The following is a 26,500-nucleotide window of genomic DNA, read 5'->3' as shown; positions in this document are numbered from 1 at the left end:
AAAGGAGGGCCCAAAACACATAGGCGCCTATGGAGAACAGGGGTGCTCCGGTTCCAGTCTGCTAGCAGGTAAGTACCTGCGTCCTCGGGGAGCAGACCAAGGGGGTTTTGTAGAGCACTGTGGGGGAAACACACAAAGCACACCCTCAGTGGCACAGGGGCGGCTGGGTGCAGTGTGCAAAGTAGGCATCGGGTTTGCTATTGAAAACAATTGAGGGACGTGGGGTCACTCTGGCGATGCGGGGGGGGGGCTTCTCGGGCCAGCCAATGACTGGGCTAGGATGAGGGCTGCCTGCTGGTCACTCCTGCACTGGTAGGTGGTTCCTCTCGGTCCTGGGAGCTGCGGGTGCAGTGCTTGGTCCAGGCGTCTGGTTCCTTTGTTACTAGGCAGTCGCGGGCAGGGGGAGCCTCTGGATCCTCTATGCAGGCGTCGCTGTGTGGGTGCAGGGGGGTCGACTCAGGGTGTCCACGTCATTGGAGTCGCCTGGGAGTCCTCTCTGCGGTGTTGTCCTGAACTCGAACCAGGGGCGTGGGGTGCAGAGTGTGAAGACTCACGGTTCTGGCGGGAAGTGAGAGTCTCTTTAAAGTTGCTTCTTTGTTGCTGTTTCTGGACAGAGCCACTGTCCTCTGGAGGTTCTTGGTCCTTCAAGTGCAGGTTAGTCCTCTGAGTCTTCAGAGGTCACTCGTCCTGCTGGATGCATCGCAGTGCAGGTTCTTTGAGTCTGGAGACAGGCCTATAGGGCTGGGGCCAAGTCAGGTGTCTCCGTCGTCTCTGCGGAGCTTTCAGGTCAGCAGTACTTCTTCTTGTTGTAGGTTGCAAGAATCTGATTTCCAGGGTTCAGGGTCGCCCCTAAATACTGAATTTAGGGGTGTGTTTAGGTCTGGGGGTCAGTAGCCAATGGCTACTGCCCTGGAGGGTGGCTACACCCTCTTTGTGCCTCATCCCTGAGGGGAGGGGGGGCACATCCCTATTCCTATTAGGGGATTCCTTCAGAGCAAGATGGAGGATTTCCTAAGGCAGGGGTCATCTCAGCTCAGGACACCTTAGGGGCTGTCCTGGCTGGAGGGTGACTCCTCCTTGTTTTTCTCATTATCTCCTCTGGACTTGCCGCCAAAAGTGGGGACTGTGTCCGGGGGGGCGGGCATCTCCAATAGCTGGAGTGCCCTGGGGCATTGTAACATGAAGCCTGTGCCTTTGAGGCTCACTGCTAGGTGTGAAGCACCTCCACCCAGTGCGGGCTTTGTTTCTGGCCTCAGAGAGCACGAAGGCTCTCACCCCAGGGCGTCAGAAACTGTCTCAGTGGCAGGCTGGCAGAGACCAGTCAGTCCTGCACTGAAGGATTCAGGTAAAATACAGGGGGGCATCTCTAAGATGCTCTCTGTGTGCATTTTTTAATAAATCCAACACTGGCATCAGTGTGGGTTTATTATTGTGAGAAGTTTGATACCAAACCTCCCAGTATTCAGTGTAGCCATTATGGAGCTGTGGAGTTCGTTTTGACAAACTCCCAGACCATATACTTAATATGGCCACCCTGTACTTACAATGTGTAAGAATAGACTTAGACACTGTAGGGGCATGCTGCTCATGCAGCTATGCCCTCACCTGTGGTATAGTGCACGCTGCCTTAGGGCTGTAAGGCCTGCAAGAGGGGTGACTTACCTATGCCACGGGCAGTATTTTGTGTGCATGGCATCATGAGAGGGATGCCATGTCAACTTAGCCTTTTTCTCCCCACCAACACAATCTGCAGTGTGCATGTTAGGTGAGGGGTCCCTTAGGGTAGCACAACACATGCTGCAGCCCTTAGGTACCTTCCCTGGTCACAGGGCCCTTGGTACCACTGGTACCTTTTACAAGGGACTTATCTGTGTGCCAGGGGTGTGCCAATTGTGGAAACAGTGGTACATTTTCAGTGAAAGAACACTGGTGCTGAGGCCTGGTTAGCAGGGACTCAACACACTTCTCAGTCAAGTCCGCATCATTATCAGGCAAAAAGTGGGAGGGGGGGGGTAACTGCAACAGGGAGCCATTTTCCTACAAGTGGCATCATGCATATTGTGCCAGAAGGCCTTGTATGTATGGAGGTGGTTGGAGTGACAGGGCATCTTCCTGAAAATGAACCACCTGGAGGGCCCCTAAATGCCAGAGTGTATGAGCTGCGCAGGCACCATCTGGCCAAATTATAACTGAAATCTGCATTTCGTGCTGGTGCAGGGTATCTTCCAGCAGTGGTAAGAACCCTGGCTAGAACTTTTTGCCACTGCTGAGAATGCTCAGTTGCAGCAGTTTCTGCAAAACGTATCAGCTGTTAGAGTATCCACCAGAAAGAGCGTTATCTCAGGTAAGAAACATGTTCTTTCTGTGGTAAGAACACAAAGAATTGCTCAGTTGGTTTCAGCAAAAAGGCTTGTTTTCATAAAAAGGTGACTATTAGAGACATAGCAAAACAAAATATAAACGCTGTGGGATAGCGTAACTGACATGACAGTGATTGCAGCACTTTTCTTTTGTGTTCCTTTGGTGACCATGTTAAAAGCGGCAGCATTGGATACATATCACACCTTTGCAAGACATTACTGATTGCGCATGCGGTCAGGCAGAATTGAGAGTGGGGCAGTGTTCAGATAACTGTTTCTTTGTGGTGGGCTTGAGTCTCACTATCCATATTTGCATTTGTTTCGGTTGCTACTGTAAATCCTGATATATGAATGTGTGAAAGATCCAATGCTCTTGGAGAAACAAATACATGCAGGTGTAGCTCTCATTCATTGGTATACTTCATAGTGTCACATGCAACCCTCCCATCTTCCCTTTTCACAAGATTACATACTTCTACCCACTCTTGTTCTTTGCGAATCTAGGGTAAAATATCGATTGAGGGAGTTTAGTTCTATGTCATCTTTATTAGCTGCAGTGCAACCCATATGGTAAAGTTTAAGGGCTGCAAACTGTTGTTTAATATATATGTTTTTAATGTTTTTCATTATAAAACTTGACAGATGATCCCTAGCCTGGTGATCGGGACTAGTTCAAGTGTGCAGCTCTTTTACTGATAGCAACTATGGAAAAACGTATTTACTTGTCAGTATTGTTTCCTTACCAAAAGTGAAGGAATGCATGGCGACTTTTTTTTTCTTCTTTTCATTGAAAGGAAAGAACGTGATTTTCTTCAGGAGGAGTTAGAAACCACAAAAGCAGATGCTAGGACCATGCTGCTGAAAATGGGGAATGAGATAACAGATTCCTCTTTTGAGGTCATTGAAGCCAAAGATAAGCTACTGGGTCTAATGGAAACACTGAAGATGGCGCTGGAGGGAGAGGTAATGCTTTTGATACCTTGTCCTAAAGCACGTTGTCTGATAGATTTGTGTTGTGTGATCATCAGCTTCAGACAAGAATTCTCTTCGGTTGGAGTGGAAGTCTATATCAGTTAATGCTATAATAAATTGAAAACTAGGTTCAGTGATAAATGTATCTTCTTGGTGAGAGAGAGTCTCAGAGAGCTATATTCTGCAACCTTCTTTTCAGCTATACCAGAGGATACTTCTGAGTAGAAGAGGTGCAGCATAAATTGATACTTAAGACGAATAGCCTGGAGAATTACATAAGGCCATCCACAATCTCCAGCATAACCCACATTCCTGCTTGTGCACATTTCCAGAGAGGTTCTCTGAACTCTGTGGTGTTTTTTTTTTTTTAGCACTATAGACTGCTAGTTTCTGCTTTTGTTCTTCACTCCAGAGGGTTTTCTGCAGAAATTCTTGAACTTAAGCATTTTTTTCTTGCTCTTTCTAAATTCCGAATTGTTCCAAATCTGTGAGCAAGGTTAAAAGAAAGGGGAGTTGGCTCCTGGTGACCGAACTGACAGACCAGGTCTTTCCTGAATCAGAACACAAGCAACCCAAGATCGATTTTGCCCTGACTGGGGCTCCTCAAGTCGGTTGTAGCTTGGTTTGGGAGTGCCTGTTCCTATTGGAACGGGATCAAGACTGATTTGCATATGGTTGGGTCCACTCTGAGGAGGCCTAGTGAGCAAAAGAACAATGGGTAGCAATGCTACCCTTAGTGATTACCAGTGGTTAGATTAATTGCAAGCATTCTCCCTTCAAATTTCGTGTGTTTTATGTAATACCCTAACTAGCCAAGGGTATGCCTAGACGTGGGTCCCTTGCTCACTGTGCCACTGCAACCAAGGTGCACCAGACTGACAACTCCCAATCAGGGTGAAAATGGTCCTTGGTTGCTTGTGTTTTGGTTCACGTACAACCCTTAACATTAGGCCGACAGTGCCTTGTTGGGCCAACAATAATTCATTCTGAAAGTTTGGCCTGCCGAGGGTCGGCCTGACTAGCACCACACCAGACAATGAATTTCTTCCAGTGCAAGGCAAAGATGGGCTTAGTCGAAGTGCATGCAATTACAAAAATGACATTGACTACTGCGGCCAGCAGGTCAAATGCTTTTAACTGCTGCCACTTCTCCGTCTGATCGAGCCTTGTATAATGTTTTTTGGGCTCCTGTATGAAACCTATTGTTCTCGATGTAATTGTCTAGTTTATGTTCTATTTTATCAATAAAGTATAAAGTGAAGGTTTGGGTTATGTACAAGTGATGAGGTAAAAATGTCATTCCATGCACAAAACCCTGCCCAGACTAGATATTTCGAGCTTAACTCTTCTATAGAAATCCGTGTATAGTGTGTCTAAGTTGTGGTGGATGTTATTATTATATCTGTAAAACAAAGAAAGATTTCAATATACTTGCTAGGGACGTTTGTTCAGGCCAAGCCTTTTCAGTATCCCGCTCACAGACAATCGGTCCAAGATACTCATGCCAGTGGTTTTGATGAGACTGATTTTAAAGCCTGAGGTAGCATCAGCTAATAGCGCCAATTTGTGGTGTAAATCACCAATCCCTCGATCCCGGTGTTTGCCCTCATTTTGTGAACATTAGGCTCCCTTGAGAGGGCAAAGACCAAGAGAGAGATTGAGCAGCCCTTTCTCATGCTTCTAGTCACCTATTTTTTTTCTTCAAGTTCCCCATTAATTTTGATTTTTGCAGTCGGCCCTACATAATTATCAAGAATGTATGTTTTCATGTAAGGATCAGTTACATTAGTAGGATTAGTTCTATTTACATAGTCCTCTTCGGTCCTGTCGAGTCCATTTTCGGCATCTGAAGAAAAAGGTATGACGTGTGCATCGCTATGTTGCACTGTGTATAGGTGTTCACTGCCAGATGCGTGTTACTCCAGGTCCTCTCAGGCCTGACCAAAACAGGCTAGACTGCTGTACGAAGATCAGGGTGGGCCACATCAGGTAAGGCAGTTAACAACAACTTTAGCAAATATCTGCAGATTGTAATTAAGCCGCGCTATCCATCTATATGATCGTCAATCTCTTTGATCCTTGTTTGGTTTCAAGATCAATGTAAGGGTAGATTTCGTTTTTGGACTGGTTATATTTCAGGTTTGCCAGAAGTAGTTAGTGGCTGTTAATGGATGTGCCAAAAATACTCGGTTGGCTTAGTAGAAAAACAATGTAAAGCCGACTGGGCCTGGGGCATTATTGCCTGGTAATCCCTCAATAACTATACTTCATATATTGGTTCCTCCAACTGCTCCACTTTCTTTGGCTGTTTAAAGCCCTAAAGGTAAGAACCTATCAGTGAGCTGGCTGCAGCCTGTGCCATGTACTCTGCAAGTAGTTCGGATCCTGGCACAAGTGTCCAGGACCAACTCTTGAGGATGACTCTTGCCATGTTTTTTCATTGTGTTTAGTTCCGAGATTGAATGTTTCTGATTTTCTATGGTGGGGAGTGGACTGCCTTCGACCCGTTCTCGTAGTAGGTTTGTTTTCAGTATTACATTTTCCAGGCTCTCTTTAGTTAACGGTTGTTCTAGCTCGTAGCTTACCCTGCAACAACGTGTTGTTTTTTTCCAGAGCTTTTGAGTTTATGCTGCTTTTCGTGATTTTCGGCTTTTCTTCTATTGTTCCTACTTTTTTTTATTGGCTAGTCAAACAATCCAGAAGTGTAAGATCTGGTTTTTTTTTCTCCTTACGACTGTTTGCTAGATCGCACGCCACATCCCATGTCACTTCGTTGTCAGCATTTTCTCTAAAATATTGGGTTATACAGGTTCTCTAAATGCGACTTTATTCTCTCGCCCCTGGTATGGTGCATTTGAATTGCAAATTATATCCAACGTCAGCACAACCAGTGTGTGATGCAGAATTCTTTTTAATGTCCGTCAGTCACCAGATTTCACATTTCTCTGTTAAAAAAAAAACCCCAATCTATTCTTGTGTTTGATCTGTATACGTTAGAGAAAAAGGTGAAATCCCTCTCTCCGGGGTTTAACGTCCTCCATTCGTCTAACAAACCCCAGGCCCTCTATAACGCGTCATAGAGTTCGAAGGAGTCTGTTTAAATTGAGCCGGACTGCAGCTGTCTAGGGCAGAATTTCGTGTTGAATTAAAATCACTGCCTATGACAATATTATCCTCAGCAAAGTTAGAAATAATAGGCAACAATTCTTTGAAGACCCTCCGTGTCTTCACTGGCGGGATGGGTTGAGAACCGCATGGAGTGAGCAACACTGCAGCTTGCCCTTGAGGCGCAGAATCCTTCCCTCTTCACGATGGAAGACCATACTCTGCTTGAACATTATAAAGCTCTTCTCGTCTTATTGATGCTATGGAAGTGAAACTGTTTGGAAAACCAGTTGGTTTTCAGAAGCTTTGCTCACCAATAGCTAGAAATGCTGCTTTGTTATTCTTGTTTTAAGTGTGTGTATCTATGAAAGATCCAGTGCTATAGATGTAAAAAGGGGCAGTACAAGCAAGTTAATGTGCCTGTATCATTTAAGACCACTGCTTAAACTATTGTAGTGCAATGCTCGGATTCGTGTTTTCCCTTCGTTGATTGAGTTGCCATAAATGTAGCTCTAATTTCAGAGGCCTTGGAACAGAGTTACAATATCTTTGGAACAGAGCTCTCTAGAAATAGTTTTGCATACTTTTCGATCACGACATCCATCGGATTATGGTATCCAAGGGTAGAAAACAAGTAAGCTGCTCCACGTGGGGCTTTGTAAGAGATCTGTCCGTAGTGGGATAGATAGCGTTCTCTAGATCAGAATGGATCGAAATTATTTCTCAAACATAGGATCTTTCATAGATTCAAAAGCTATCAAGTTGCTCCACGGCTTCAGGCTAGAAACCTTAGGCAATACTTATGTGTAGTTTTCTTGTGTACTTTAGTCCTAAACTGTATGTAGCCTACAGTACAGATTTTGGTAGCACACTTTTCTGTCTGCGGTTCCTTCAGTCAGTTCCAGAAAAAAAGAAACACCTCCAGATGGTTCAGACAAGCAAATATTTTGAAAACGTTTCAGATTCTGACAGAGAGATGCTTAAATGTGGCTTTATTAGCTATAAACAGAGCTTACATGTAAACTTAAAAATATAATCTTTAGCTCCCATTACTGTGCATTTCACTGTTACAAACGTGGAAGAGTCCATTAAAAAATCTTTGACTACTCTGGAAAAGAGGAAAGCAGACGATTTGGTTGTTTAAACTATCTGCAAATGGCAGTCTATACATGAGTACTTAAGTTATCACCTGTCAAGGCCAAGAACAAAAGGCAGAATTAGGTGGAGGGACATCGAGAGCAGGTCGAAGTTCTTAGAACACGCCCACTCTGAGAGCCAGTTCCATCCTGGCTACCTGCAGAATCTGTTGCCAATCTTCTTGAAGGTGCAGTGTGCCAAATGTTAGATTCTGTGCAAGGAGGCCATTATCTGCAACTACTGTGGATTGTGTTGATGACTGAACATATTTCAAGCACGTGGATCTCTGAAACATACACTGGTGGTTAGACTAATACAGATGTATATATATTATTTATATGTCCGTATACTGAAAATGCTGAATTAATCTAACATTATGGCTTCATAAACTTCACTGGTTATGGTGTGCTAAATGACCTCACAACACTGTTTAATGATGCATATTCAAACGAACACATCATATTGCATCCTTAATAATATTATCAGTAATATTGATGGTAAGGTGAGATGGAATGTCATCACTGATGTCTTTGTCATTTGTGAAGGCATCTGTTGTGTTCGAGGTCGTTAGCAGTTCAAACTGGGGGCAAATTATGGTTTCCGTAGCGAACCACAATTGGTGAATTTCGTTTTTTTTGTTTTTTTTTAGTTTTTGATTTGGAAGCCAATTGCTGCACTGTTTTTCCCACTAAGGCCTTAGGTTTTGTACTAAATAAATCATAAGCATATTTTAACTGTGTATTTTTTCCAGTGAGTTTGAGATTCTTTTTAAAGGAATTTTAAGGGATCGATTCAGGGACATTCTGTGTGTCCTGTCCCTGCTGAGCATGACTTTTTGGACTGTCCTCATTGGGATATAGGCAGTGTTTGGACTGATGTCAGGCGCTCCACCCATCTACTTGTGCTGTCTTGTCACCTCTTTACATCGCCTTCAGTTATGCGTAGTGGTGTTGGTGGCAGGATCTGGCCTGACTCTCTTCCCCCCGCGTCCCAGTAATTGCATGTAGTGCCAGATCTGTGCCCCTCCGCCTGCGCTATGTAGCTCTAGCTACATGGCTTTTGCTGAAAATGTATTATTGCATTTTATAGGATGTGGGTGCAGCAGTTCTATGGGACACACACACTCCTGCCAGCAACACCAACGGTGCAGTGACCGGATTCAGTGTCAGAAGTGTCTTGAAATCCAAACAGCATATAGAAGGTGCGTTGTGAATCTCTTGCAAAAGCGCATTTGAAAGCAAAGCACATTCCATGTTGGGCACTGCATGATGATGTTAGCTTCATTTTACACCTTAAGTACTGTGTATCGGTGACCCTGAAACTTAACACGGACTAAGTTGGACCCAAACTAACCAAGACACGCAGTTTCTAACTGTTGTTCTTTCTTTTAGATCAGCCTAAAGAATCAAATTCTTCCATTCTGGGCAATGAAACAAGCGCATTCACTAAAGTTCAACCAGCAACTCCAAAGCCAGCAGGTACTGTTGATCCTGGGCCCCACTCAGCACCCATACCACCAGATCAGATGGACCTTGTTCATGTTTCCTTTATTTATTGCTATATTTTGCACAGGTGCTGTCACTGTGTTGCACATGTATCTGTAGATTAGGAGGCAGTAGGTTTGGTGCCGATCAAAGATTCATAGCGAGAGAGCACTGAATGTAAGTGAATAGGATGAGTAATATCCCCAACTAGTTTTGCATGCTAAAAGTGATGATGTTACATTTCGGTTTGTCTGGCCCAAATGTTTTACAGTTCCACTTTCTCCCCTTCACCTCCACATAATGGAAGCAGTCACTGTCCCCCCTATTCCTTCTTCCCTGGGGTATACTGTATCCACAAACATTGCACTTTTCGGAATATACTCAAAGTTCGGGAACAGATTTAAAACGGGGAAAGCTCTCATCTTTCAAAGCGATTCCTGAAAGAAAACATTTTCAGTTTTTCCACCATTAAATTCTCATATAATTAACATGAAATTAAAGGATCAAAACTGTCTTGCACCTTCACCGGATAGCAATTTCAACAATGCCACACGCAGGAAGTCGGAGGGACCAATGATCCAGAATGTGTTCAGTGTCAAATGCAACAGTTTATTTCTGATGGATACCTGTAACCGCACATTCCTCTTCCTTAGAACATCCACAGATGCCATACTCGATCCGTAGGATTTTTCAGGATATCCCCTGCATGCTCTGGGTTGAGTCCACTGTGCCTCGGAAGTGATGACTGCAGCTGCATATAACAGCCACTCAAGCACACTGGCAGCTACTTTCTTTTCATGCCTTCGTACATGGATCTGGAGCTAACTCATAACTTGTTCTCTTCAGCTGATGAGTTTTTTCTGACAAAACTCTTTTCCACTGTGCATTGGAACACGTCCCTTGCTAAAACAGGGTTTAAGCCTTATAGCAGATGCCTGGGACTGATCCCCACAGAGGTATCTCTCTGGTGTTTGGGTTTGGCCACAACTCCAAGTCATGTGAACTGTGTGCATTTTTTACACCCATTGGCCGTTCAGGATCTCAAGGCTTCATCATCAAACACTGGCAGGAGTATTAAGAGTCCTGTTCCCGGTCCCCCAACAATTATTCATCATGGTCCTGAGGATGGCAAATTGACCCCAGTATACTTTCTGGTCCCCCACTGAGGAGCTGTTTCCAAAGGTGATCACGATGCTCCCTGAATTTTTGAAGCCATCAGCGATGCTGCATCAGGTTGAGGCATTCACAAAAGCAAATCGCTGGCACCCTTTGTAGGAAGCTGGCCTGGTGTGTGGTGAGCACCTATATTGTCATCACCTTATACCAGGTATCCCCAATTAGTGAAGTGTAGGCAATGTCTAGAAAGCCAGGGCTCTCTAGAAGTAGCTGTGAATGAGCAGTCAAGACTTATCTAGGAGACATGCAAAGCTTATGCAATACCACTATAGTCACACAGCACTAGCACACATGAAAGAACCACACTGAGTTACAAAAATAAAGGTACTTTATTATGGTAACACAAATACCAGAATACTATTAGGCAGTCCCCTCACTTGGAGGTAAGTAAACACACTGATATACACAATGGCAGTCGGTAAGGAGCATAAAAACAAGCAGCATTGGCAAAAGTATTAGAAAATAGTGTAGGCCCTTGGGGAGGGCCAACCCATATACTAAGTAAGTGAAATGCGAGATACAGTCCCCCACCCAAGGATGTGAAATCGTTAGAGGGAAGCTGGAGGAACTAGGAACCCAAAAGGTGAGTACTAGGGTGATTCCCAGCGACCAGGAGAGCAGAGGTAAGTACCTAGTTTTCCCCAAACCTAACAGGAGGACTTATGAAAAGGATTGTGCAAGACCCAAAGTATACTGGAAGAACTCAAAGGTGGATTCCGGCAGAAGAGGACCTGCAAAGGAAGGGGACCAAGTCATTTTGTGATAGTGTCCAGTTGTGGCAGGAGCCACTACCCACCCTTCTGCAGATATAGGACCAGGCCAATGGGGGACAAAGAAGACCAGCTATGCAGCACAGGAGCTGAAGAGAAGCCCCTGAAGTAATGCAGGTGATGTCCCACGTAGGCTGTCAGGTTGCAGTGAGTCAGTGGTGAAGGAAGACCACCAACAAGTCTTGGCAGATGCAAAAGAAGAAGACGACTAGTTGGAAGGTTGAAGAGGATCAGCAAGTCCCAGGGGACTCGACCCAAGAAGGGGAGTTTGGGGTGACCCTCAGCAGTTGGGAGAGTCACCAGAAGAGGATGCAGCCTCCACAAGCAGCAGGCGCACAGCAAGTCGCAGTGAAGCCCACTCAGCACACCTGAAGAGGAGTCCCACAACGCTAGAGTAGCAGAGAGAAGACTGTGCTTGGCAGGAAGGAGTGCTGGGGGTCAGGGCTACACAAAGCCTGAAGATCCCTTGGAGCAGGAGCAAACAAGCCTTGGTTGCTGCAGGAGTTGAGGTGCACAGGGGTACTGTCCTTCAAGGAGAGGCAAGGGCTTTCCATCTACCAAGATGGACAGCTGGCAGATAGGACCAAGGGGACCACTCTAGACCACCATTTGTTATGCAGGACCCACGCAGTTAAGGAGGAGAGCAGATCCATGCAGCCAGTCGTCGTTACAGTTGGTACCTGCAGGTGCAAGGGAGTGACTCCTTCAGTCTAAGATTACTTCTTACTTCTTGGTGCAGGCTGGAGTCTCGTCGACTTCAAAGGATGCACAGCTGGGGAAATGTTCTAAGGAACCACCCAAGAGGGAGACCCTAAATAGCCCTAAAAATGGGCTTGGTCACCTGGAAGGTGACCACCTATCTGGAGGGGGCTGTGATGTCAATTGCCTGACCAAGGACCCTCTGCCTATCTTGGATTCAAGATGGCAGAATCGAATGGCCACCTGAAGGAGCTCTGGGCACCACCCCTGGGGTGGTGATGGACAGGGGAGTGGTCACTCCCCTTTCCTTTGTCCAGTTTTGCACCAGAGTAGGGACCGAGTGTCCCTGGACTGGTGCAAACCGGTTTATGCAAGGAAGGCACCAAATGTGCCCTTCAAAGCATACCAGTGGCTTGGGGGAGGCTACTCCTCCCACGCCATGTAACACCAATTTCCAAGGGGAGAGGGTGTTGCCTTCCTCTCCCACAGGAAATCCTTTGTTCTGCCTTCCCCTTCTTGAGCAGGAGGGTAGAACCCTGTCTGTGGGGTGGCAACAGCACGGGCTGTCCAGAAAACCCCACAAGACTGGTAGGAGCAATATTGGGGGTCCTTTAAGGAGCCCCCAAAGTGCATGGAATCATACAACCTATACTGGCAACCATATAGGGGTGACTTATAGTGACCTGTGGTGAAAGGGTGCATGCATCTTTTCACACAGGCTGCAATGGCAGGCCTGCAGACACGTTTTGCTTGGGCTCCCATAGGTGGCATAATACATGTTGCAGCCCATGGAGAACCGCTGTTCACTCTGTCTTGGATAAAATGGCACCTTTGCCTAGTAGCCACCATCCAGAGCTCTAAGAACTTTTCAGACTGAATTCTGACCAAAGCCAGCAAGCGAGTCTTTGATGACGAGGGAGATGAAGAGGATGAATTTCTTCCAATTATACAATGATGACAATTTCCATCTGGACTTACAAGAGTCTAGAGAACTGGACACTTCAGCAAAAGAAGCATCCTTATTTGCTGTGGTCATCAGACGGGCAGCTGAATTTCTGGACTATTGCCAATTGTTGAAGTAAAAACCAATGCACCCATTGAAGTTCGGCAGCCTGCGCAGAACTTGTCTGAGTCCTTGCTGCCTTTCAGCAAAGCCTTTGCTTATATCCTCATATGCACCTGGGCTAAACCTTGTTCACGTCCACCTATAAATAGATGGTTAGCACGTTACCACAGACCTGCTGCAGATAACCTTCCTTGGTAGATGCATCCCCCTGCTAGGACAAGCCTAATGGTTCAAGCTTCCACTAGTAGGATCAACCCAAACTTTTTTCTTATGATCTCTCCAGCTAGGGAGACACAGAGACTTGAAGCATTTCGGAAATCAGCTGTTCTCTTTAACTAGCCTCACCCTATGGTCAGTTAACACCAGCTGTACCTGGGTAGGTACCGCAGCACATTGTTGGACTTGGTCACAGTTATTGCCACCAGTCCTGAAGGATTTCCACACCAATGGTGCAGATCATTCACTATGGCCAGGATATGGCAAATTTTGTCGTACTGTTGGGACTGGACATCACTGACTGTTTAGGCAGAGCAGTCAAACCTAGAATGATGCTCTGGCCCCATGCATTGGTATCCAAAGGCTTATTGGGCACGGCACCCCTCCTTGAGCCATGGCAGGCCCAGGGCCTATTACTTGGAGGTGGGGGGAGAGCACAGGGAAACAGATCAAAAGATTGCTCTCACTCGCAGGGAGCTGCATTAGTAGCTTTTAACATTGCCTCGTGCACCTCACCCCTTAAAATCATGCCAGGCCCTGGGGGATGGGGTCCCTGAGGCTTTAATTTGCTTGGGGAAGGGGGCTACGTGCTCACCTACCCCTAAAAATACATCTGGGCTCCAGGGGGATGGGGTCCCTGCGGCTCACGGCTCAGGGAGGGGTACCACGTGCGGCGACCGCTCTTTATTTAAAGGAATGGCCTGGAGGGGGGAGGGGGGGTGCAGTTGCAGGGCCTAACAAGGCTCAGGAAGGAGGATCCTGTTCCTCTTTAGTAAAAAAACAATGGCCTTGGTGGATAGGATCCCCAGGGCTAGTAAGGCTCAGGGCGGGGGGGGTTTAAAGTAGTGGCCCTGGAGGATGGGATCCTCAGGGCCTTACAAGGTTCAGGGAGTGAAGTTCCTGGCCTTCTTGACGATTGTGAAGGAATCTTAACTTCCTCCCCGGATAGCAGCCCCAACGGAACTGGGGGAATGCTTCCCTGTCAGGAAGGGCGCTGGTCACAAGAAAATTGCTGACATATTTGTAAAATTGGCCAACAGGCTATAGCCTCCACAGGGCAAGGGGAGGGTAGGGATGTAATCGCCCATGCTCCCCCATTATCAGCGGATAAGCCTCCAACTGATCCCAGCGACCCTATTCAGTGTATCAACCGCTTTACCCCTTTAAGAAATATCTGAGACTCACAGGACGACCCTGAACCATGCATCAGGGTGGGTGGGTCAGTAGATGTAGATGTAAATGAGCACTCAGCCCAGTCAAATGCACAGCATATGTTATGCATACAAGATTTAAAGAGGGAGGTGTCAGAACTTAAGTCTATGGTTAACTCTTTAATTGCAATAGTCAAGCAGCTATTTTCTCCAGACACAGCGACTTCCATAAATCATCACCGCAATCTAATGCCAAACCACTCAGGTACCATGACGAAATTGCCCACAATGCTAGCAAATAGTTGTGCTGACCAATCTCTAGCTGATGCTAAGATCAAGAAATCCGATCAGCAACCTCACCTGTTAAACCACCCTCTAGTAACCAAACTCTCAAATATGTCAGTGGACAGGGCTGTCCATTTAACCACCGGGGTACAACGTGTCTCATGGAATGTGGCAGGTCTGAGATCTATCCTCCCCTTCCCATCCTTCACCTCTTTTATTGAGGAACACAACAAATGTCTTCTTCGAGAGACATGGTCAACTGACCTACTCTTTCAAACTGGCTATTCCAACTTTTATATTCCTGCTCTGCCCAGTACCAGGGGCAGGCCCTCTGGGGGTCTAGCCATCTGGACTAGAACATCACTAAACTGCCATATATCACAGCTATCCATTGATTCCCCCGACCTGCTAGGTCTTCGCCTATCATTTGGGGATGATGCAGTTGTGATTATTTTTAACATCTATACCAGAGGGGTTGGGGAGGGGTCGGGTTTCCAAAACCCTCTGCATTCTAGAGGCATTTCTGCAAAACTGTCCTGGCATTACAAAATTATTGTGGCAGGTGACTTATAGTCACATTTGAACCTCTTTACTGGGATGATCTTGGGTCCACCCATGAGGAGGATCAGGTATGGTCTATCCCTGCCCTGGATATCCCACCCATTAAAGGGTGGTCACAAGTTGCTGTTCAAGTAAAATCATTGACTATGGAATTTGCTCTCAATGGCAGGACCAAATCAGACGTAAAGGGTTGTCACACGTATAACAAAGTTAACCACACCAGTAGAATTGATTATTGTCTAGTCGACATAAGATTATGGCCTTTAGTCATTGACATGATGGTTATTGAGAGATCTGAAAGTGACATAATCCTATCTCAGTCTACTTGTCAGCTTTGAGCAACCACCTGTCCATGATCAACACCTCAGTTAAAGCACCAAGGGGAATCAGTCTGGTTAATGACAAACGCCACCTAAAGTGGAACCAGGTTCTGGCTCGACCTACACTCATTGACGCAGCTAACACCACCTTGAGGACTTAGAGGTGGGCTCTGCAATCCCCAACGGGGAAATAAGCTTAACTCACACCTTATGATTCAAGGTTATTGCAGCCCTCTTCTCGGCTGACATAGCCTCTGATAGTAAGAGGCTCAAGAGTAGGCATCGCTGGTTTAACAAAGAGTGTTGCTCCTCAAGCAAGCATTTAATCCAAGCTATCAAATCTAAGGATGTAAATGCAATTAGCTCAGCCAGGAAGTCTTACAAATTAGCTATCGCCAAAGCTAAACGTGAACAAGACGACAAGTGGTGGGCTGCACAAGAGAGGAATTGCAGCACATTTAGGTCTCTTGCAGCGCGCTGCCCTGCAAACAGCGAATTGAACATTACAACTAATATTGCACCAAATGACTGGGTTTACCACTTTAGTGGGTTGTATTCTTACAACCATGATACTTCTACCTCTCGACATAAGGACACTTGCACAAATATTACCCTGACACCCTCCCCTCCAGTGTTGCAACTATTTTCCGAAGCGGACATAGCATACTCTTTAGGCTCTCTAAAGTGTGGTAGGGCACCTGGTGCGGATGGTGTTCCAGCAGACCTATTTTTAACCGATATAGCAATCTGGTCAAGATATATCACCATCATAGCGAATGCAATAGCATCTGGGGCACCAATCCCTGAGTCTTGGAAGGGGGCCATTGTTGTCCCAATCTTCAAAAAGGGCGACAGAAGCCTCCCCAGTAATTATAGGCCAATTAGTTTAATAGACTGTGTGCAGAAAGTGTTCTGTCATTGCCTTCTGGGCAAGATTCAAGACTGGATGACGGAATGCAACATCCTTAGTCCACTCCAGGCAGGTTTTCGCAAACAAATATCTACCATTGAGCAAGCCTTCAGGTTTCTGCTCTTATACTGGAAAACCGTTTTTATTGGTAAAGGGAACCTGTATGTTGTTTTTGTGGACTTGAAATCCGCATTCGATGTAGTACCCCGTAACAAGCTGTGGGAAGTTCTTTCCCAAATGGGAATTCCCAAGCACATTCTTGTATTACTAACTCGACTCCATGAGGGTAACTATGCACGCGTCAGATGGGATGATAGGGGGCAGCTAACTGACAGAATTCAGGTGTCAAGGGGTATGCGGCAAGGGTGTGTCCTTGTCCCCACCCTGTTCTCCCTGTACATAAATTATATTGTCCCCTCTTCTCAGACTGGATACTGATGCACCTTCGCTAGGCACACAGAAAATTCCAGTCCTGCTCTTTGCAAACGGTACACTCCTGATATCCAAGACCCCAAGTGGATTACGTAAACTCCTCTTGTGTTTTGAGGAATTTTGCTCCACACGGGGACTTAAAATCAGTGCCTCTAAAACGAAATTGATGACATTTAATCCATACAGATCATTTAGAGGAAGTTCACTCTCGAGGGAACTCCACTTGAAAAGGTTGGCACTTTTAGTTATCTGGGCATAATGGTAACTGAAAAAATGTCTTGGAAATCACATATTGCAATGCAAGCACTGAAGTTAAAGCAAACAGCAGGGGTCTTAATAAAGGACTTTAACCTTTCACATACTAAACCAATACACCCTGCAATCCGGATATATGAAACAAAGGCAGTAAGTTCAGCCCTTTATGGAGCTGAACTTTAGGGCTATGCCAAAGCCCAGGAAATAAAGTTTTCTGAAAATAATTTCTTAAGAAATCTAGTGTCCCTCCCGCCAAGTACTCCATTGTTTCCCCTTTTTAAAGACCTAGGCATGAAACGCATTGACCACAAAGCCCGCCTGCGTCCCCTCTTGTATCAGCGGCATCTTTGGACTACTCCAGAGCTTGCCTCCTTTACTATAGCCCTGCAGGTCATCTTAGAAATTGACCACTCTCATAGTATCCCCTGGTTCAGACACATTAATGGACTACCTTACTCTCTTGGGCTTAGAGAACTTTGGGATTCCCCAACCACTACTACCTTCGATTTAAAAAGTGATCTTAAAAAATTGTACTGGCAAATGGTAGACTCTTGAAGACATGAGGGTTGCTCTTCACTCTACACTATCATGTGACTTCACCACCCTAAAAGTGACGTGCAAATATGAGGCTATCTGGGACATATTCACGGTGCCAAGAGAAAGGAAGTTGTACTTCCAGTTCCGTATTGGCACCCTGCCATTAAGACTATTTACTAGTCGATGGTCACATGACAAAACAACCATCTGCCCAGCTTGTAAAGCACCCATTGAAAACCTCCCTCACGTCCTATTTGTCTGCCCTGCATACACTGCCTCACGCAGGAAATGGCTGGCCCAGGCTTGTAGACTGCTGGGAGTTTGCAGGTCCGACTTAGCTCTCCGAATTCTTAGATCAGACACTCTCCCTATGCTAGTGATTGCTGTTGCCAAATTCCTTGGGGCAAGTTGGATTGTCAGAGGGAAACTTCTGTATAATGGTTTTAGCAAGAATGTAAAAACTTACTCTGGGAGTGTATTTAATTGTATTTAATTTTATTATTTTATCTAATCACATGTATTGTATATATTTTATTCTGCGTAATTATTTATTGTTGCTGTGCTTTTGTGGCTCTTGTAGCCGAAATAAAGTTCATTTGACTGACTGAGCATGACAATTTCTACATAACAGACTGTGTGCACCAGGTATTAAGTTGTGTGCTTGTTTTGTTTCAGAAGTTGGTCAGTCGCTAAAGTTTTAACCACAATATGAAGACTGCATGTTGTATGATCTTTAGCACCTTCAAACCTTGGGTATTTTAAGGAAATAGTGTCTTTTTTTTTATTTTTATAACTGTTGCCAAGATTTGTAATACTCTGTGGTGTATTTCTCATGAGAGTTTCACTGTTTGCAAACAGTGTGGTATAGACAAAACTATCTCCATAGTGTAAATACTGTTTATAGTACCCACTTCTCTCCTCAGATCGACTTCATTACTCAATGTAGGTTCAGTGAGTGTCAGGTGTTTGATACGTATAAAAAGCTGTCTGTAATAGAGCATTCATTTTGGACTAGGTGTTCAGTATTTAAGGAACTTAATTTTCTTAATGTGAACTATAATACCTCTAACATGCATGCTATAGGGTAAATTTTGCACATAATGCATGCTTTGTACACTTAAAGGATTTGTATCTCTGATGGCACTAATGATGCCTCATATTCTCCTGAGCTATTTTGTGCTTATTTTCAGGCCTCTAATCCCATACTAATTTATAGAGCAATATGCAGAAAAACAAAGCATGGATGATATCATCAGTGATGTCATAAATGATGTCATGGAACATGTCATGAGTGATGTAATATGTGAGGTCATAATCAGTACATGGCTGGGGGGGCAAATTATAGTTAGAGCTGCTAACTACAACTGGTGAATTATTGTTTTTTTTTAGTTCAAAATAGTAAAGTTGTCATTAACAAATTCACCTAACTATAACGTTAATTTAACCTTTGTGTTGTGTTTTCAGTGATATACATATTTCATATGTATGTTTATCTATTTCAGTAGACTTTTTTGTCTGTTAGTGTTCCAGGCTTCTGCATGTAGATTAAGAATTTCTGAATTTGCTGGAGACCCCCATTTTGATGAACTTGTGTTGGAACAATTGAAACTTCATTGTGGCTATGCCCGATATTTTTATACTGCTAGCCCAATAAACAGAAGTGCATTCACATATTGTAACCTCAAGGGGCTCTAGTATCTCTCAAGTTGGTCTTTTTAGTGCAATTTAAGGCTTTAACCTACCACTACTGTCAAAACCCTCTTCACCCTTTACCAGAAGTTCTGGATCTCCATTAGCTTCAGGAAGTCTCCCTATTTTGTTTCATAGTTCCGCAACCTGTCAATGTGTTCTCTGGCTCGTCCCACCTAAAACAAACTTTCCCTAGTATAGCACATCCTTTTCAAGCATTGCATTTTTATAATTTTTTTTACTTCTCAAGATTGTCAGGCATGGAGCAGATTTAGACATCAGGTGGATTTCTGTTTTGTCTCAACTATATGATTCTAAGCATGAATAGTCCATGATCTCTAGTGGTTTCTCATGTATCCTTTCAACATGTGTTTCAGTTTTAAGCATTATTGAAAATCTGTTATGGAGTCCAGACCCCCTCCTTCAAACACTTTCTGGATGCCACATGAAATGACTTCTTTCAATTCTGAAGTCCCAATCGAGTCTCCCCTCTTTAAAAGCCTCCCACTTTCTCACTTTCTTTATCATCAATTTTACCCCTAGTTGAGCTCTGCTTTTCAGGATATTGATCTGATGGAAACATCTAGTTGCAGATTCCTTACCTTAGAATTTCCCCTAGGTGTCAGTCTGGATCTGGAGATTTTTCTTGAACAGTCCCCCTGCGTGCCGTTACGTGGCATCGATCAGCTCTGCATCCATTGTTGGCGTCATCCACGCCGCATATGACGTCACTAGTTCTATAAAGACGCCACCCAGTCCACTGACGTCAGTTACTTTCTTTCCGTGCCAGCCAGAGCTGATCCGAAGAGAGTTACACCTCAGTCAATTTTTTTATTTATTTATTTATTTATTTTCAACTTTTTGCCGACATTTTTCGAGTTGTTTAACATCTGGTGTGTTGAGGATGTAATTGAGGAAGACAGGTTCAAGCCCTGTGAATCCTGTCATTGGGCGATGTCTGTGGTGGATCTGCGCCTAGTGTGTCACTGCAGCCTGGAACGCGATCAAGGCCCGAAGTCGTGCGCAGATTGTCAGACCATGCAACCGAAGGCTTTGAGGGAGCGATCCTGGAAGCTGATGGCAGCCCGACGCATGACTCCTTGCAAGTCAAGGTCCTGGTTGACAGAAAGGTCCCGGTAGCAATCGGGAAGTCCTCCATTGTTGTCATCCCACTCAAAAGTCCCCAGGACGAATGGGTAAGTCGAGGCAAAAGAAGAAGAACAAGAATTCGAAGCGTTCTTTGACTTCTCGTCTGTTGGCGGACGACAGGATGAGGCGAGGTGCTCTTGGCCTCGTTCCGAGGAACCTATGCCTGGGCTGACTCTGTGCTTCCCCGAGTTTCTGGGAGTCGAGCGACCCTTACCCAACTTTGTATATTTTATGAGCCCATACGCCTCATTTTTATTCAGCCCGTCTCCGCTGGAACACCTTAGGGCCCCACAGAGTTGGAAGGGTCCCCTTCGGGTTCTGCGCCGATGGCTTCGGTGTTGGTGCTGAGGGCCACTCATGGATCAGATTTCGGATACAGACCGACTTCGGTCATACCACCCCGACCTTCCTTGACGCTGGTCCCAAGGCTCCTGGCGCTGCCTGCTCGAACGGGTGGCGTCATCCCCATTCTCATTGGCGACTCCGACATGGAGCTGGATGAGAATCGTTCGACGCCAGCAAACGCCTTGCCTCCTGTGTTAGATCCTGAGTCCCTTTCTTATGGGCTAGGTTATGGTGAGAAATTGAAGGGGTCACTGGACCCTTTAGAATACCAGCTTCAGAAAGAACAGCCTATGGACTGGCTTACAGATTTTGGTGAAGCCAGCAGACTGAATACTTTTCCAGATAATGCCACGCTTTGTCCCCCAACTGTGGCTACGGAGGAGAGAGCTTCATATTCATTGGTGATGCAAAGAGCAGCCAAGGTCCTCGACCTTGAGCTGACTTCCGTGGGAGTTAGGACTAACCTCCTGACAGAGGTGCTTCAACATGGAGCTTCATCCTCCGAACCCCTGCTCCCGATTAATAAAACCTTTATTGATGTCCTACGAGGTACGTGGTCCAAACCCAGCCCAGGGGCAACTGTAAAAAAGACAATAGCCTGCTGCCACTGCTCCACTGCAGGTGACCCAGCTTTTCTGATGAAGCAGCACACCCCGGAGAGCTTGGCTATCCAATCCTCCACCTCCCAGAGCGCGTTCCCTTCCACACCCCCGGATAGGAAATCCAAAAGGCTGGACACACTTGGTAAGAGGATGATGTCTAGTATTGGATCTTTCACAGAATCACATGCTTGAATCATTCCCCGTTGTCAAAGTGGGAAGTATGTATCATTACCATAAGCCCTAATGGCACTTAACAGTCCCTTTAATAACATATCTACGTCTTTATTAAAAAAAAAAAGGACCAAACTTCAACTATGGCCAATCAGGCGACAGCACCCTCTAGAACACTCCCAAGAGAGGCTGCTTCCCTCAGATTTTCTACCGTACATCTTGTGAAGGGAGTCTCCCTGAGCTATGCTCATTCATTGCTTATACCTGCAATTGAAGTGAAAATGTCTGAAACCTTTTCAGATCCTGCATGTCCTGTGGCAGAAAACGTCTTCATCTGGAGGACCACATAAGCAATGTTTTTCTGCCTCTACCCCAGTCACCAGGTAAAGGACTGCAAAATATGTAGAATCTTTTCTACAAAGACTCTAAAAGAAAGAGAGTGGAGGCTACAGAAGTCTAAGAGCCAAAAGAGCATCATATCTGAAGAGGATATTGACACTTCAGAAAGGTCAAGAAAAAGGGCAAGATCCTCTGAAGGAACATCTGAGGTTGAGAATAAAGGCTTTTAAATCTCATCATAAAGATCCTCTGAGAAAGGAGAAAAAACATATCTCCACAGAGAAGTTTTCTTCTCAGCCCACTACTTCATCTCAGAAATATTCTTCCTTATAAGAAAACAGGGAAATGGAGACCCAAGGAATCTTTTTGGATCATCACTCTCTCTGATATCCTGCACTTCCTCAACAGAGGAGATTTCATGACAAGACTCGATTTGCAGGACGCATACTTCCACACCCCTATTCATCCCAAGCATAGAAAATATCTTCGCTTCACCATAGCTGATACCCATTACCAATTCAAAGTCCTTCCATTTGGACTAAAAGCGGCACCTTACATATTTACCAAGTGCCTGGCACCAGTAGCGCCTGCTCTCAGGAAGCAAGGTCACCAAGTGTTTCCTTACTTGGACAACTGGCTACTCAAAGATCCAACAGTGCAACAAGCATCCAAAAACCACATAAGCCTGCCTTGACCTATTTCACAAATTTGGTCTCACCATCAATTTGCAAAAATCAGTTATCATTCCAAAACAAAACATAATGCTTCTTGGTGCTCTTCTGGACACAATGTACAGCAAGGCATATTTATCCCAAGGCAGACTCTCTCCAGATGGGTCATCCTCTCCATTAAGATTTGCTACACACTGGCAAAAAAGCAACCCTTTGGAGGGTTTGTGTGCTTATTCTACCCGAGAAATCACTGCGACCACTGTGTTAGCACGGGGAGTGCCAGTCCTTGACATCTGTCAGGTGGCAATTTGGGCATCCTTGCATACATTCTTCAAACACTACTGCCTGGACAGTCAGGTCCGAAGGGACAGGCACTTTGCTTGTTCGGTCCTGCAGGACTTTCTAGTATGATCTTTGTTTGCACATCCACCTCTGGGGATGGTATTGCTTGGGTATCTATTCTAAGGTAAGGAAACTGCAACTAGATGCCTCCATCAGATGGGCAAGATCCTTACCTTCAGTAACGCCTTATCTGGTAGAGAGAATATGTAGTTGCAGATTCCTTACTGACCTACCCATCCTCCCTGCTCTACGAACTGATTTCTAGTGTCAGGGACTTCCCTTTCAGGGCCCCAGTTTTTTTTGCATCAGTAGTCTGTGTTCTTCATGGCTCTGCATTTCTGGCGTGGAAAGTTGTGAAAAGAAACTGACATCAGGGCACTGAGGTGGCACCTATATAGGACCCACAACGTCATATCGGGCACACAACACCGATGACAGACGCTGAGCCGATCGGGCGCAGAGGTACTGCTCAAGAAAAATCTCCAGATCCAGAATGACGCTTGGAGGGAATTCTAAGTTAAGGAATCTGCAACTAGATATTAACTTAGTCCAGCTCGGGCGTTACTAAAGGTAAGTAACTTGTCCTTCTCCATCATGTTAACTTCATTAGTACTCCCAAACACCCAATTCTATTACCTATATGTGAGATGCTACAAGGCCACTTTCTAGAAGAGACGGAAATGCCTTTTCAAAAAGTATTTTACACTGCACAATTGAAGCCATTTAAAGTTTTTGAATTAAGTATTTTGAAAATGACAAATATTTAATAGGATTAAAAACCCTTTTTGATGCCATCCCTCCAAGAGAAATAAATGGAATAAATTCTCCAAGAGAAATAAATGGAGAAATAAATACGGAAAATCCTCATTTAAGAACAGTTTGACATTTGATGATAGTAGGCTGCTTCAGCAACCCACAGTTTAGCAGAGTGACAGTCCACAACCGCAGTAATCAGCATCTGGACCTTGAACTATTCCTCCAAAGATATATTTCATTAGATTCAGTTATTTTGCTTTACTCAGCATTCTCTTTTAAGCTTTCCTTTGAGGATTTTTTCAGACCAGTAAATTATGGTTGACTTTTTGTTTCCTCACAAAGAGCAACTGAAAACATTTTTGACATCAGTTTCCTCTGGTGATGTAGTCAGTGGACTTTGTATTGCACTGTGCCCGTATTTTTTGTTTTAAAAATCTGTTGGCTGCCAAATGAGGGAATAATCCAGAAGCCCTTGCTTTGTTTCTTTAGTGCCAAGCCCCCGTTGTAGGCTTCTGGATAAATCCCACAGACTGCAACAGAGCTAGTATATACAAATCACTGGGTGTAAGAAGTTGGCTCTGTATATAGTGTACTAAAATGAAGTACAATATGCAGAGAGTCCAGTGGCTCCCCAAAGGTTTGCAAATGCAGAAATAGATAGGTCTGGTGCTCTTTTGTGGTAGTATGGGCGAGCAGTTAGGCTTATCAAGGAGTCGTGTTAAATGTTTCTTGTACTCATCGAGGCAATAAATGACACACGCACTCCAAGAATAAACCTGAGACCAATTTAGAAAAATAACAATTGCTTTTATATATGCTTTAAAGAAAATAACTTCGTTATAAGGTAACAGGTTTAAAATTAAAAATACTTTGCTGTTTCAAAAATTTATAGTGCAATTTTCAGAGTCTTCAATGTTAACCTATGGGAGGAAAACAAGAATGCAGTTTCTCAGGTAAGTACGCAACTTACAATCCCAGTCTTCAGGGTTTCAGGCTAGCACCAGGCAAGGTTCAGGTTAGTACCAAGAGTGCCCCCACAGCGGCACAGGTGCGGCTGGGTGCCAAAGTCTGAGTCGGTGCCCTATGTTACTCAATGGAGACTGGGGGGGGACTGAAGACGTGCTGCTCCCATGTAAGTACAGGCTGTGTCAGAGGTTGGTCTCTTGGGGTTGAGGCAAGCACCAGAGGGCCCACAAAGCAGCATCAAACATACACCCTCAGCAGCACATTGGCCGCCAGGTGCAGTGTACCAACACAGCATTGGGTGCCCAATGCTATCCAATGGTGACAAGGGGCATCCGCTGCAATGCTGCTTACAGGCGGGTAGAGGGGGGTCAGATGTGGATCTGCTGGATTTGAAACAAGGACGGGGGGAGGGGGTACAAGGCAGTGCCAAACTTACACACCAGTGGCACAAAGGGCAGCCGGATGCAGAGTGCCAACACAGCTTCGGGCTCCCAATCTTAGTCAGTGCAGGAGATCACTTTCAGGAATGGGCTGCAGGCTCTGGCCACAGCTGCCCCCAGGTAAGTTAAAATGCCAGGGGTTGTAGGGACACCAATGCTGTAGCTCCCAAAGGCCCAGGTGCTCTGGGTGTAGGGGTGTCTTTTGGCATGGGAAACAGCTTACCAAGCAGGTTTCGGTGAGGGGAGCCCTTGGATTTAGGCGCCTGGCATTGCTGTGGAGTCTGGCAGGGGTCAGCCCGCGATGGACTCTGGGTAAGAAGCACTGTGGAATCTTCGCTGGACTGGTGGGCCACTTTGACTCGGGCCTTGGGCATCGGGTGCAGAGGTAGTTCTAGGCGGATGTTTCACAGTTCCTCAGGCAGACATCTTTCTTCTTTGGAGATGTTTCTTTTGGACAGGTCCACTGTCCACAGGAGTTTTTGTTCTTTATTGAAGGCAGACAGTCCTCCCAATGCTTAGGAGGTCGCTGGGCCACAGGACAGTCGTCTTCTAGGCTCAGGTTCTTTAAAGGCTGTAGACAGGCAGAGTGGGTAGGGGACAAGCCAGTAGATGTCTTCAGTCTTCTCTGCTGGCGCAACTTCGTGTTATCTGGCTCTTATTAGTTCAACAGGTATCTGATTCTGGGGTTCAGGTGTGCCACCTAAATACTGAATTTAAGGGCTTTGCTGAGAATCCCAGTTGGTAGCCAGTGGGCTACTCACCCTTAAGGTGACTACACCCTTCCTATGACCACTTTCTTTTGGAAGTGGCACAGCCCTAACCCATTTGGCCTTTTTCCTTCCATGCAAGATGGAGGAATTTAAAAAGTAGTGTCTACTTCAGCTCGACCACCAGTGGGACTGGCATGAAGTGGGCACTACTAATTTTCCTGATAGTCCTGCCACCAAAAATGGGGTCAAGAACTGGGGGCTGGCCTCCTTCACCATTTGGGAAGGCATGGGAGGCCTTTGAAGCTCCCTGCCCTGGAATGTCCATCTGCCAGGGAGAGGAGGTCACACCTCTTCCCTGAGCAGGTCTTTGTTCTGAGCTCTCAAGCGCATTGACTCCCACGTCAGGGAGCCAGACTCTGTCATAAGGTGGTTGTATTGGTTTTGGTCAGTGAGTGCCCACACTAGGTGTTTCCGGGGGCACCTCTAAGCTGCCCTCATAGTGCAGGTATTAATAAATCCATCATTGAATTCAGTGAGGGCTTATAAATACGGGATGTTTGATACCAAATATCCCTATTTTCAGTGAAGCCCTCATAAAGCTGAGGAACCCGTAATGACCAGTGTCCAGCACATGTACTTAAAATGGCTTCACTGTACACTTAGTATGTCTAAGAATCGACAATGACATACCAGGGGCATATATGTTCATGCAGGTATGCCCTCACGTGTAATACAATGCACCCTGCCTTTAGAGCTGGATGGCCTATTAAAGGGGCGACTTAAATATATTGCATGCAGTACAAAGGGAACAGGGCACGCAAGCTGTGTGCCACATCATGTTTTCATTTTAGTTCTGCACTAAGACACGCAGCCCGCGAAAGCAG

The 26,500-nt window shown here is 45.4% G+C and overlaps 1 protein-coding gene across 1 annotated transcript in view; it reads left to right on the top strand.

Moving 5' to 3' along the window:
- The window catches only part of SPAG5 (sperm associated antigen 5), a 415,500-nt gene that overhangs the window by 236,607 nt on the left and 152,393 nt on the right, over positions 1-26,500 (top strand). Inside the window, exons 17-19 of the mRNA XM_069226180.1 lie at positions 3,155-3,323; positions 8,664-8,775; positions 8,966-9,052. Coding sequence (XP_069082281.1) covers positions 3,155-3,323; positions 8,664-8,775; positions 8,966-9,052 — 368 coding nt within the window. The remainder of the gene's footprint in view (positions 1-3,154; positions 3,324-8,663; positions 8,776-8,965; positions 9,053-26,500) is intronic.

Source organism: Pleurodeles waltl, chromosome 3_1 (genome assembly GCF_031143425.1).
Source record: "Pleurodeles waltl isolate 20211129_DDA chromosome 3_1, aPleWal1.hap1.20221129, whole genome shotgun sequence".
NCBI lineage: Eukaryota > Metazoa > Chordata > Amphibia > Caudata > Salamandridae > Pleurodeles > Pleurodeles waltl.
The sequence above is the reverse complement of the archived record's forward strand: the minus strand, read 5'-3'. Positions and strand labels throughout refer to the sequence as shown.